This window comes from Antennarius striatus, chromosome 14 (assembly GCF_040054535.1).
Source record: "Antennarius striatus isolate MH-2024 chromosome 14, ASM4005453v1, whole genome shotgun sequence".
NCBI lineage: Eukaryota > Metazoa > Chordata > Actinopteri > Lophiiformes > Antennariidae > Antennarius > Antennarius striatus.
In genome coordinates, this window is record NC_090789.1 from 17,010,948 (window position 1) to 17,024,966 (window position 14,019).

The 14,019-nt window shown below is 40.1% G+C and overlaps 2 protein-coding genes across 9 annotated transcripts in view; one reads left to right on the plus strand and one right to left on the minus strand.

Moving 5' to 3' along the window:
- The first annotated feature begins 991 nt into the window (after positions 1-991).
- Positions 992-5,911, plus strand: LOC137607422 (C-type lectin domain family 4 member E-like). 2 transcript variants are annotated; one of them, XM_068333177.1, is made up of 8 exons: positions 992-1,139; positions 2,526-2,603; positions 3,468-3,581; positions 4,235-4,300; positions 4,400-4,468; positions 4,591-4,742; positions 4,836-4,960; positions 5,046-5,911. In XM_068333177.1, exons 1-8 carry the CDS (start codon positions 1,076-1,078, stop codon positions 5,248-5,250), a joined length of 873 nt encoding a protein of 290 aa, XP_068189278.1. In that variant the 5' UTR covers positions 992-1,075; the 3' UTR covers positions 5,251-5,911. The 2 variants fall into 2 exon arrangements, with proteins under 2 accessions (XP_068189278.1, XP_068189277.1); XM_068333176.1 differs by having other exon boundaries at positions 1,046-1,139; positions 2,523-2,603.
- Positions 5,912-9,703: 3,792 nt separating this feature from the next.
- LOC137606968 (zinc finger MYM-type protein 4-like) overlaps positions 9,704-14,019 on the minus strand; it is a 37,573-nt gene continuing 33,257 nt past the window's right edge. For 2 of the 7 annotated variants that reach the window (XM_068332332.1, XM_068332339.1), the window contains 7 exons: positions 13,363-13,472; positions 13,115-13,271; positions 11,812-11,963; positions 11,592-11,706; positions 11,271-11,519; positions 10,562-10,682; positions 9,704-9,967 (listed from right to left, as the gene is read on the minus strand). In XM_068332332.1, coding sequence (XP_068188433.1) covers positions 9,784-9,967; positions 10,562-10,682; positions 11,271-11,519; positions 11,592-11,706; positions 11,812-11,963; positions 13,115-13,271; positions 13,363-13,472 — 1,088 coding nt within the window. In that variant the 3' untranslated portion in view covers positions 9,704-9,783. Of the gene's footprint in view, positions 9,968-10,561; positions 10,683-11,270; positions 11,520-11,591; positions 11,707-11,811; positions 11,964-12,027; positions 12,273-13,114; positions 13,272-13,362; positions 13,473-14,019 lie in introns of those variants that run through there. The other 5 variants (XM_068332335.1, XM_068332334.1, XM_068332333.1 and 2 more) reach the window with 5 other exon arrangements.

Genomic DNA, 14,019 nt, shown 5'->3' on the forward strand with positions numbered 1-14,019 from the left:
GGTGGGAGAGGGAAGAAGGATTGGAAGGAACCGGAAGGAGGAAACAACATTAACACGGTTAAGGATCGGGCATACAGGATTGAATGAGACATTGTATAAGATAGGTAAACACACAAATGGGAAATGTGAACAATGTGGGGTAACAGAATCAGTGCAACATGTGTTGATAGAATGTGAGAGATACAAAGAGGAGAGGAAGACCTTGAAGGCAATGATGGAGAAGGATAAGAAACAGTTTAATTCAGGAAACCTGCTAAAAGTTGACAGTAGGGCAAGACTGGGGTGATTGATGGACTTTATGCGGGAAACTAGGTTAATGGACAGAATTTAGGAGGATCTGTCACTAAGGGGTTCTAGTCTGTAACTGCCTAATCTCCTGTTCCAATGTAGACTCAGTGGGTGGCGGTAATGCTCCAGACACTCAGGGGTAAACTGCCAATAAACCAAACAAAAGAAGAAGAAGAAATCAGTAAATGTGGCAGTAACAAAACCAGAAAAGTACATGAACTGAACCCATAAAATAAAATACGCATTGGTTTATTAATCCACTTTGTATTTGCTCAACATCCTTTTTGTCTGTGAATATTAATTTGTACAATGTTTTTTTTGTGCTTGTGACCTTTCAGGAAAAAAACAACCATCAGTTTTCTTCAACAAAAACAATATACTTTTTTTTTTTTTTAAAAACAGGAATAAACAGCATCCAATGAGGACTTTTGATTTGAAGGTCACTTTGCTTTGACTTTAAGAAGTTCCGCTGAGCGTCGTAATTATATAATTATTATTTTCAGAGTTTTGTCCATTTGTTTGACAATAACAGAACAAATCACTCCCTCGTTCAAGATGTGAATACCCATCTTTCAGACAGTGGGAAAAAAACTGTCAGCTCCCTGTACCAAATTAAGCAAATCATACAACCACAAAAATACTGTATGTAAAAACAAAAGGGAAGTAAAGTAAATCAACAGACTTCTGCTTTAAGGAAGAACAACAACCCCTTCACCATGACAAAAAGGAAATATTAACTAACAGTTGGCTGTGAAATCTTTCATTTGAAACTGTGAGTCAAGAGACAATGACTGAAGCCAATGTTGTGTACTCTGATGTTACATTCACAAAGTCGGACAGAAATGTCTCTGGTGAGTCATTTTCTCCTCTTTTTAATTTGTGTCTAGTAAGTCACTATTATCCACCTATAACCTATCTATCATAGTTATTTTTTTCTATTTATTTTTTCTTATTTGTAATCATTGACTGGCTTCGCTCCACAGTGGACTGTTTGTTGGTGGGACAGGTGTGTCAGTTCAACTGGTTGTCGTATTCACAGGAGAAGTTCCACAGACATCGGGCTCACTTTACCTAAGAGGGAAACTCAACGCAGTTTTTCTGCACACTCAATGCCCAACAGCATTTGTGTCTATTCTTTTGATTGTATTTTTAACAAATATATACATAAACAACATAGACATGACTCAATGTATGTAGACTTCAGGATCACCCAAGATCATTTGCTCAAACAGATGTCACAGATATGATTCAATGCATCACGCTTTTCCACTTGTTCTGCGATAAACACACCAGTGAAAGTGTACAAGTAGACATGGAATCTTTTTTTTGTACAGAGCAAAATATCACGCAAGAGTGGTGCATTTCAAGTGGATCTGCACGTTCCTCACACCAGCAGAGATGTCCTCAATATGTTCAGACAAGAAAGAGAAAGTTTCTTTATTGATCCACATGGGGACGGAAATAAAGCCTTAGTGTTTCCTCTCTATGCTGTGTGTAAACACATAAATACACAACGTATTTGACTCCAACACCCGACATCTGTGCAGCTCCTGCTTTAATAGAATCCAGGTTGGGTTAGAACTCCACCAGAACTTCCCCGTCTTTAAGACTCACGCCACTCACAGTCACATCCTTCCTGACAGCCATTCAGCTTTAGAAGAGTCGGTTTTATGTGCTACAAGAAAATCCTGGCCTTTCTGGCATTTCAAAGTAAAACTTTTACATGATTTCAACTTTTGTGAAAATTTGTCTGACTAAAATATTTTCTAAGCTTTTATCAAACAGACTGAAAGGTTTTATTGCACATTTAGTTGGTGCAGATCAGTCCAAGTGTGTCCTAGACAGGTCAAAACTGGACAGTGTTCTGAATAGGAGACATTTGAAATCTATTCAAACTAGACAGTATTATATTAACACTGGCATTGTTTCCATTTATTCGGGAGAAAGCTTTCGGTCATGTTGATCATTGATTTTTATTTCCAGCGCTGCAAGCATCTTGTTTGATCACGATGGGGAATCCGAATGTTGTTTGTATGACCACTGTTTGACTTTTTGTGTTATGTGAACATTTGATGAAGTCTGTTGGGTGTTTTTATGATGGGATACTTCCTCTGTCGCTCCCTCTCTGTGTGTCAGTTTGAGTGAGACATGATGAGTATTCTCTGTTACACTCAATGATATGCACATACTTACATCTCATTCATCATCAATTTATTCATTGTTTTCTTCACAAGCAGCGCCATCTCCCCCAGCCCCCGAAACCACGTACTCTGACATCAGGACCGTAAAGACTGAGTCATCCACAGACCCCCCAGGTGGGCAAAAAAATTTTAAAGCTTGTTTAAATGAATTGTTTTGCAATTTCTGCACGGTTAGTGTGTATTCTGACTTCAGTGTACCTACCTGCATTATTGGAGAAGTTTGACACCGCTGTTTTTCAAGACACTGATTACTTCATACTGGAAAAGGTTGAACAACCCAGAAGTGACACTGATGCCATTTTCTCAGTTTGGATTTGGTTTGTTTCCTGTTGCATGTCGATGGTCGGTTTTTTGTTGCCACTTGTCCCTATGAATTCAGTCCATGTTTCCATGTGGGTTTGTCAGCTCACCCACCACAGAGACGACAAGTTATGTAGACTGGGAAACTACAGACCTGATCAGGCTGTAAACAGGATAGGGATGAATCCTGTGTTCAGTCACACTTCCATGCTAACATAACATAGATTTAAATAGTCAAAATCAGGGTTTTTATAATCTTGCCTTCATTCTTGTAATACCCATCCATCTTCTTGAAAATGAGGTGATCGTCTAATTTTGAAACTTTTAGCCTCCATACAGGTCACAGGTCTGCTGAAGCCTATCCTAGGCTATTAGTGAGAGGCGGGGTCCATCCCTGACGCGTTGCCAGTGCATTGCAGGGCCAAACATTGACTGAAAACCACTGTTGCACACACTCACACCAACAGACAATTTGCTGTGATCGATTCACGCTCCTCAGAGTGTGCTCTTAATTTCCCTTTGGGGATTACCAAAGTATACAAAATTTAAAAAGAAAAAAGAAAAACCCATCACTGGATCCCATCGCTGACGGTTTCTCGTCAGCGATGGGATCCTGATCGTAACTCTGAATCATACTTGGTTATCAATGTAAACACGATGTTTTCTGCTGTTTAAAAGATTCCAAACAACGACGGGCATCGCACGGAGGGTCAAAGTTCACATTGGAGAAGATTGCCATAGCAATGCTCAGCACTCTGCTAGCTGCTGCAATCGCTGGTCTCATTTATACCTGTGAGTGTGTTTATTTATTTATTTGATTTTATTAGTTTTTTTGTTTACTTAGATACTTACATATAATTTAAATAGTTTATTAATAACAGTAATAATGGACCCCTATCCAAGCAGGAATGGTCCACCATGACAGGTCACCTACTGGTCTGTCTGGAGTCTGTGAATGTAAAAGAAAACAGAATTTTAGGTCACACATTGTTTATAAATAAACTAAATAAAATTGAGTTTTTTTAATATTAAAACATCAGACAATAAGAAAAAAAAGTCTGTACATGGCTTTTGAAGGCTTCTGTATGATTTCATATTGTTTTTGCCTTCATCAGGAAAATTTGGATGAAAACAGCTTGAAACCAAAATGAGATGGTTTTGCACACACTTGGATGAGGGAATATCATCACAAATTAAATTTAAACCAAACATTTACTTTTAATTCAATAAATGGATACATTTGTGGTTGAAAGCTATCGTGCTTTGATTCAGCCATACTGTACATCAGTAAATTGTTGACATACAGGAAAATAGTTTGAACTTTTAGTCCTCGTTGTGGGCTCTTAAGCTGATATTTTAATATGATTTTTGTGATTTTCTTCAAATGAATAGATCAAAGTGGTGTTCAAACTCAGCCTATTCTTATTTCTCTTGAAAAACAACAGCTTATGGAAACTTTAGAACCACGGAGCATCTCCAACAGCTGATGGCTGTGAACAAAAATCTGTCAGGTAAGCTTGTCAGACTTGTTTGACTTGACTTCAATGTGCAGCTTCGTTCTCTGTTATGTTCCCATTAGAGTGCAATCATTTAACCCTCTTTCATTACAGAGAAAACATGTGATGTAAAACCATGCCATCAAGACACTATATGCCTGGATTTTTCTCAATACCTCTCAAGTATGAATTTTGCTTTTCCCACATACTGACATTCTGTAATGATAAAGCAACAGCAAAAACACACAAACAAATACACTGATTTACTGCAGATGACCTAAAGCTTCAGTGTGATCTCTTCAAAGCTAAGACATGTCCAAAGTGTCAAGAAGGCTGGGAGCAATGGGGGCGGCAGTGCTATTATTTCTCCAATGACACTTTTTCCTGGGATGAGGCCAGAGGGCAATGTCAACGTAAAGGAGGAGATCTGGTTCAGATAGACGGCGAAAACAAGCAGGTGCTGCATACTGACGCGTCACTCTGTCTGCTTCATGTTATTACGAATGCTCACAAAGAGCGGTGAGGTTTTATATTGCGTTTCTCTGTGCAGTTGTTCCTGGTGAAGCATCTGAGTGTAAAGATGAAAAGCCCTGAAATAAAGTTCTGGATTGGACTGACAGACTCAGAAATGGAGGGAGTGTGGTTGTGGGTAGACGGCTCACCGCTCAACTCGAGGTCTGACTGTCAAAGTTTTGTTTTTTTATTTTTAATAAACTATTCAAAAGTTATGTGCCTGATTGTTAACTTCTGTTTTGTGTAGTTTGGATCTTTGGGCTGCAATAAATCAAGGTAAGGAGCCGGATAACTGGATGGGGCAAGATCCTGATGGAGAAGACTGTGTGAGGATGGGAGAGCGAGGAAACTCCGTGTCCACAAAGATCTGGTTTGATCAATCATGCAAATCGAAGCAAAGATATATTTGTGAAATACAAGCATTAGACATCGGAGTTCTAAAGTGCTTTTGAACGTAGATCTGCTGAAGTCTCAATCGACCCATTCTTCATTGACATGATGGTTGGTAGATTGTTTTGTCAGGAGGATTACCTAAAATGTTATTCAATAAATTTCACAAATGTTTAAGATGGATTCATCTTGGGCAAGAATCAAATCAATTAAATAACCTGGAGATCTGGATCAGAGACCAAGAGCCCCCCTACTTTTTTTAGTATGCAAGTTATTTGGTATAATTATGTATATTGCCTTTATATCTGTGCTATGCGCATATAAATCAGTAAAATAATAAGTGTACAGGGGAGTACAGTCCTGACAAAGAGCAATCCCCTGGTCCTCTAGGTTGGGGGTTGGACAAAGCGTTAACGGATGAAAAACAGACGGATGACAGGCAATTTTATACTTCCATGTTCCTCACCTGTGGAACAAACGTCTGGAGCACCTGAGGTCAGCTCTTTTAGTTCAAGTTTCTCCTAGATGCTCAATCTACGTTTTGACTTTTATTGCTTAAACTCTATTTTATTTATACGAGTTGATTGCCTGATTTTAATGTCTACTACCTTTAAGTAATCTTATAGTTAATTAAAAGTTATGTGCTGAAATTATTTCCTTGCCATTGTAAAGCACTTTGAATTTGCCTTGTGTATGAATTGTGCAATTCAAATAAATTTGCCTTGCCTTAACACAACCCCTTTTGGAATATGAGGACCAGGTATGATACATGAAATTACATCTGAAATGAGACGTTACAGCTTGGATGTCCCCAGTTTGGACAGGAGGAGGAAGAATGACAACCACCACAAGAGAAACGGTATTATATTCAGGGAAAAAGAGCAAACACTGTCAGGGAGCAGCCATCATACTGACAGGTCTAGAGAAGAGTCTCACTGAGTGGAAATCAAAGCATGATCTGAAGATTATCATCAAAGATTTGAATGTAAAAGTTAGGAACGACAATGCCATGATCAAAAAAGCTATGGAAAACAAAGGTTATGATAATTGGCAGGTTGCAATTTTAAATTGATTTCATTGACTCTGAGAAGGCCTTCGACAGTCTTCATCGGGACGGCTCATTCAAACCTAAGGATATATCAGATCAATTTGCTTTGTGTTATCAAAGGTTTTTATTTCAACTGTACAAGCTATGTCGGGAACAGTGACTACAGTTTAGCAGTGAACACTTTTGTGACGTCAACACTATAACCTTGTAGTGTAGGGTGATGCAACAAACTGAAGATCAAAGCAGACGCATAAGATGATTGTTATAGTTTAGTTTTTGGCTTTAGTTTACAGGAAGAAGAATCCAGTGTTAATATTATAAGGATTTGAATGGTAAAAGTAATAAATGAATAAAAATGGAAAATTACTGAGACATGAAGGAAGGAAAGGTTATGTTCTGTGAAAAAGAGGAAGTTGCAGAATAATCACTGAAGGAAGAAAAGTATTAAAATTTTGAACTGATCAAGCTTCACAGTAATAATCAAAAAACTTTGTTAGGAATGAAGAATAGGAAGACAATTTGAAAGAAAAAAAAAAAAGAGAATCTAATAGAAGTTACATCCTCCGAGGACAGTCATGAGGTAGACATGAGCTGTAAAAAGTAGACGCTGAATAATAGAAGCCTCTCTACCGAAAATCTTTTACCAGACTACGACTCGCTGCTGCATGAGGACCAGGAAAACTTTAAGATATGTCAAATTTACTTCTGTAAAAAAGGACGTTTTGAACTAATCACGGATTCCAGGTGTCAATTTTTCATTTTTTCAAATATTCAAGTTGAAAGTCAGTTATACTACCCCATATTTAATTATTTGCTGTTTTTGAATGTTAAGATTTCTGCTTCTTTTGGAATTTCAACTATTATGTTTACTCTTTGGAATTTAGGACAGTAATAACAACTTTATCAATTTCTTCAAGTTTTGAAAACTTTCAGAAACTGTCCTGAATTTGATAAAACATCAAAGTTTTAAACAGTTTGTATAGTTCGCTCTAGCCAGTGAAATTAACACATTCTTTTGGCTGACAGTCCAGGTCACTAAACAGCTTTACAAAGTGTCGAGTTCACATATCAGGGAAGCATTTTGACGGGTGAGGGAGGAGCAGAAAAAGATATTTAGAACTGATATGCATTTAATACGTCCAGCAATATCTGGAAGTCCCAGCAAAACTTATCAAGACCAAACTGAAATTATGCCAGAGCTGCATCCTGTCCACCCTCTCATAAGCTTCAGAATCCTGGCAAATGATGGAAAACGTCCATAATAGGTTATCTGTCTAACTTACAGAGGATACTGAGAATATTTTTGCCAAACAGGATCTCAAATGAAGGACTATTGAGTTAACACGACAGGATGAGAACTACACTTATAAGGAGATGAAAGTGGATAGGGCTTGTCCTCAGATGGAATAAGGATGACAATGAGAGAAGCGCTGTACTGGACCCCAGAGGGGAAGAAGACACTAGGTAGGCCAAAAAAAACCTGCTGTAGAACGGTGGCAGCAGAGATGGAACCAATGGGAGATACGTGGAGAACGACCCTAAGAAAGAACAACTCCCAGAATTAATCAGGACGACACAGAACCTGATAACCACAGATGGACTGCAGATTTGCTCCTTTACTCCACAACAAAAGGTACTTTAAACATCCCATATATGGTCACAAATACAGGCACTCAGTCTGTCCATGGATGCTCCACACAAGAGAACCTCCCCTCTCTTTAGCTCCTCCAATCAGAAAACGTTTCCAGGGAAAATCTTCCTGGTTCAGTGAGAGTTGTTAATTCTGTAAAGATTATCAGACTGGGTGCGATGGTTCAGATATGTTTAGTACAAACATATGAAGAGACAACCCTTCTGAGGGCGTGTCCATGACAACAGATGACCTCCTTACGGCGGCAGTGGCTCAGTGGTAAAGCGGGCGGTAGAGCGGGTCGTCCTATGATTTAAGATCGGCGGTTCGATTCCCGCTCCCCAAAAAAATACCCGGAGGTGAGCTGACAGTGGGAGGTGTCAGCTCACCTCTGGAGCACTGCCGAGGCACCCTTGAGCAAGGTGGCGTCCCCTTCACAAATTGCTCATTTGAGGCACACCAAGGAGCTGCCTGCCACTCTACCTCCCTTGCATGCCTACAGGCCCCCTTGTGTGTGTGATACAGGGGCCTGTACTCACAAATATATATGTATGCATGCGTTTGAATCAGTAGCTAGAGTGAGCGTTCTTAATTTCCCTTCGGGGATCAAACCAGTATATAAAATTAAAAAAAAAAAAAAAAAAAATTAAATTACATTTTAACTTCAGGCACACCCTAACAGCAGATTTATGGTTTACGGCTTAGATGTTCCATCTGGCTTCTTGGACAGGTTATCTCATGACAGTCTTCTGGAACTTCCTTTTAAAGACAGTGACCTGCCCTCCATTACTTGAATCACACACACACACACACACACACACACACACACACACACACACACACACACACACACACACACACACTGGTGAGCTCTAACTACACCTCCCTTAAAGGGTTGTGGCTAGCAGCAAGTGATTTGCATTTTAGGCTAGACACTTCTGGTTGATGACCTGAGGGGAATGCTGGCTTCTAATAATAAACGATCACAGCGTTAAGAACACTTTGTTAGTAACAGAATATTGGACATTGAAATTAGATTTTGTGGCATTTTATTTGATATTACTCTTTAGTTCTACTCCCTGCCTCTGATGCATTACATTTTAGACTATCCAGTATATAGTTGGTTACTTCACTACCATGTGTGTATGTGTGTGTGTGTGTGTTTGCTCATTGCTCGTACACCAATATGAAGTACTTAAACATTAGCGCTCTGGAAAGCACAACTATTGTTGCGAGTCAGTGTTGTTTCACATGCGTGATAGAGTTTTCTTAAACATCCCACAAGTCTTTACCTGTTTGCTTTTGAGCAGCACTGAACACTGTTGATGCATCCTGTAAGTTAATCAAAAAGACTCACCAGAGTGGATTTCTACTGGGAATTTAGTCTTTATTGGTGCCATGGGAAGTTCAAAAACTACCTGGCTGTATGCTGAACCAAATAAACCGCTCAAAACACTCAAGTGACGGTCAAACAAAAGAAACCTGTGATGTGATCACCCACAGAAAACTGTGGGTGATCACATGGAGCTGGTCCTCGTTTCCTTGTGCTAGCTTCCAACAGTCTGACCTGATTTTACAACATGCAGCACGTGATCTGTCATAACTTAATGGCCATTTTGGACATATACATCTTAAAGTAAAAAAAACAAACAAACAAGGAAAAACAAATTTGAAAATCGCAAATTTACAAAATAAAAATGATCAAATTCCAATGAAAAGTATCAACATTTAACGGACTCAAGGAACACAACAACAACAAAATAAAAAACACAACATAAAACAGCAACTAAAGTGAAATCAACAGGAACTATTTTCACTGAAATGTTCAAGGTTTAAAGTCAGTTTAAAACTAGACAAAAAGCCTCCTCCAGCTGCGATCCATCACCAGAAGCTTTCATCGGGTATGAACGCTCTGTCCTATGACGTCTGCTGGTCCGCGTCTCTTCCATGCAGCTCTCGGACGGTGAGGATTCTCAACAGAATGGCCTCTATTGTGCTGCTGTCCAGAGGGGTGGAAGAGAACCACAGAGGGCTGCTGGGAAGACAGGAGGGTTGTGGAAGGAGGTAGAACAAGTTGGTTCCCTGTTGGACCGACTCAGAGCTGGAAGGAGAGGATATAAAAAGGTTTAGAAAGGAGGTCTTCACTGAGTTAAAGTAACTTAATATGTGTGAACTCGCTTTTCTGGATCATTCAGTTGAGTGTGACACAAACTTTGTCTCCCTACATCCACTGAGGATGATGAAGTCAACATAGATGCTAATGAACTGGGTTTACGATAAAAAGTCAACTGTTGTCCAGTAAATATTTGCACGCAGTTTTCTTCTGGTTGGAAAAGAAAAACTGCTGTTTTAGGGGTTTTAAAATAAGGATTACGAACTAGTTTACATTTCATGAAGCAGGTTACATGAGAGACAAGGCACCACAAACGGATGACGCCTCAATGTTATCAGGCTCGTCTTGGTTGTGTTAAATCAAAGTAAGGCCACAAACACTTGATGCATCAGCAGGCAGAAAGGTGAAGAACAAAAAAGTTCACCAGGCAGTAGCGCTGAAGACTTGAATATCTCTCCTAACAGCACATGAATGAGACGACAACGTATCATCAGGAAGGACACAAAAGAAAAGAAACTCAGCATGGTAACTTTAAGAACAAAATAATAAGCCTTGAGTAGATAAAAAAAATAAAGTACAAACCATTTGGAGAGGTAGAACTCATAGAGTCTGACTGGACAGCGAAGAGGGTTCTGTGTGTTCTCCCTCATCTCCAGGATGTCGTTACACTCAATTCTCATACGCTTCGTGACTGGGCTGCCGTCTACACACACACATACACATACGCACACGCACACGCACACACACACACACACTAAGCATTAGGTATGGTCTGTAGATGGTCAAATCCTCAAACTGCTAGCTACTGTGCTTTGAGAAACACTCAACACTTTTCACTCTCTTAAAACAATTTTCTGTCATTTTTTTTTTTGGAAAAAAATGTTTTCCCCCTCATAAACCATCAATAAATGGTTCAATTTTGTGTGTGTGTGTGTGTTTGTGTGTGTGTGTGTGTGTGTGTGTGTGTGTGTGTGTGTGTGTGTGTGTGTGTGTGTGTGTGTATGTCCTGAAAAATCAGAAGAAATGACTTGTGTGATTACTTTAAATTGTTGGACCACAGATTTCTCTGTGAAATGGTCCAATCAAATGTTTTTGACTAATTTGTTTCTCTTACCCACTAATCATACTAATCATACATTTACCAAAAAATCATTCAAGCTGTTGAGATGCTACATTTGATTTACAGCCTTTCTTGTGCTCAACTGGACTTAACATTAAAAAATACAAAGAATTTATCATTTTCTGTTTATCTAATTCCAATTTAATTTGGAATTGTGTTTCATGTTGGTACCTGCGTTTGGTTTGTTTGTGCTCAACTGGGAGTAGAAGCGAAGGAAGGTGGTCTTGCTGTGGTCTGGATTGGTCTTGGTGTAGCGCACAAGATTGGCAAAGGACAGCTGGCGGTGCTGCTCGACGGTGGTGAAGCCAAAGTATTTGCAGCAGAAGAAGATCAGCGTATTGAGCAGCACGATGGGGGAGACCGCCCCCAACTGTTTACAGCTCCAGAGAAACTCCTCCTCAACGCAGGAATGGATGTTTCCTACAGAAAGAGGAACCTGTTAGAAATTTGATCATGTGACTCAGAGATAGAAAAAAGGAGAAGAGGACTCACTGATGGGTGGGACTGAGGGCTTGAAACCTTTCAGGACCCTGGTCATCTCTTCCATGAACTTATTGTAGGTCTGATCGCTGAATATGTCCTCCCAACGACCATTCTCCAACAGGTACTACAAAGAAACGACAAAATAATCAAAAACCAAGAGCACCGGCGACCCAGCAGTGGATGAGAACTGTTTCAGTGTGTGTTGAGTGAACATCACAGCTCCTCTTACTTGTTGGAGACTGAGGCAGAGGTAAAACAGGCTGTCAGGGGAGTAAGGCGCTCCATCAGGTTGTTTCACCTCCGTAATGAAACGACAGAGGCTGTCGTTCAGCTCGGACGCAGAGCAGAGCAGAATATCCTCATTCAGCGTAGCAGAGTGAGCTTGAGAAGAGTCGGGAGACGGAGTCAGAGGACAGAGGTGAACCTTGGGATGCGTTCCCCTCATTTCTGTTAGCAACTCTTATGATTTGCTGTCATGACTCGGTCTGTGAAAATTCTCTTCCCAATATCCTCCTCCCTGTTGCTTGTGCACCCTATCCCACCTCACTGCCCCTCCAGACAACGTTCTACAAACATGCTGTGACAACCAGCCGTTCAGTTATCTAGTGTGGTTTGACTTTCTTGAGGGAGTCAGATTTGGACCACTGTCACATCAGCAGCGAACCTGAGAGATTCACAGTACTCAGACTGCTTAAAAACAAAAATAAAGGACATGAAATATTCTACTTATTACACATTTTTCGTCTTTGAGCTATCGGTTGCAATTATTACAATTAAGATTTAAAAAATTCCTGGAAGTTTTTAGTTTACATCTAACAAATTTTGAATATACTGTAAACAGATTTCACTGTAAAAAAAAAAACACTGACAAAATATTGAACTTTTCTGTGACTTTCTAACATTTGAGATCAACTGTGTAGCAAATTTGTGAAACTGAATAAATGAAGAGCTTAGTATATTAGCAGCTTGGATCCTTGTGTTGGCTGGGATATCATTGTGTAGTTTCATCTACCTTTGGAAAACTTCATAAATAACTTCAGTTGGATACTGACAGTGAAACTTCTAAATAAATGGAGTGGCAAAGTTATGGTGGCTGTGTTAGAAACATTAACTCACTGATTACCATTGACGTCTATAGACGTGCATTACTGTAATTTTTTTTAACAGTGAGGGCTGGGGGACAGTCTGGAGGAGCTTGTCTGTGAAAATCAGGCTTCTAATCATGGAACTTGGTCTGATCCAGTTAAAGAACAGAAGAGGAGAATCAGAGGAAGATAGAAAAATTGCAGAAGCTTACGATTCAACAAAGTTTGCGAATGTCAGATCTTGTGATCAGTCAAGAACAGAAAAAAAATGTGATAAATGTCCGGAGCGTCGGAGAAAGTCCACCAAAGGAGATCAATTGGTACAAAACGCTGACAGCAAATGAGTTAAGAAGAGAAACTGGCAAAATAGAATCCACTAAATTCTAGTTTTGGGTTCAGAAAGGGAGAATGCATGAGTCTTAATGAACAAATGAAGAATGAACGTACTAGAAACAAAGTACAGGTTGGTTTGTGACTCCCTCCACTGTATCCATCTCTTCCAGGCATCAATTCCACACTGACTCTTCAGTTTACGACACTTCATGGACTTGGATGTGGACAAGCCTCTTTGAGATGTTTCCTTATTAACATCCTCGACCACCTGCTGAAGTTTATCCCCGTTAGATAAGAGATACGAACATCCATTAGAGAGACAGCACCATGACATCAGAACTCATTGCCACACGTCTTGTTACCTTATTCCTGTTGTGGTCGTTCCCTGTGGTTTCTTGCCACAGAGGCGCGTCCAGAGCAGAAGGAGGTGGGAGCTCCAGCGGATACTGACTGGGTGTGAGCGCATCTGAAACTGGGAGAGGTTTTGTGTGAGTGACAGGCTGACCAAGAGACTGAAACCTGGAGTTTGAAAAGGAATCCTCCCCTCCGGAGTGGACTGCTGATTTACATGTGGAACGTCATGACATTTGTTGTGTTCCGAGAGCAACAGAAAAAAACATGACTATAGAATGATGTAACGGCGTCGCGTTTCCACATAACTCAGTGGTGGAGCGCATGCTTCGAGTTAAATCCCCAGCATCTGCAGCCCCACGGGGTCACAGTGTCAACTGTAGGACGGACCCAAGCCCGCATTAATGCAGAGGGTTGCAGCTGGAAGCTGCAACCCTCCAGCATAAAAAAATTTGTGCTAACAAACACAAGTGTTCAGCAGTAATGGAAAAAATTATGAGATGCTGTGGCGACCCCTAATGGGGGGAAGAAAGAAGAAAGGACGCTTAATCAACATTTTCTCCAGAGGTTCCTGAGGCCTACCAGGATATCACAGCTGTCCTCAAATCTGAATGGGGCTTCATAGGCAGGTGGAGCAGGCAAAATAGAGTGTATTTTTTTCTCATGTC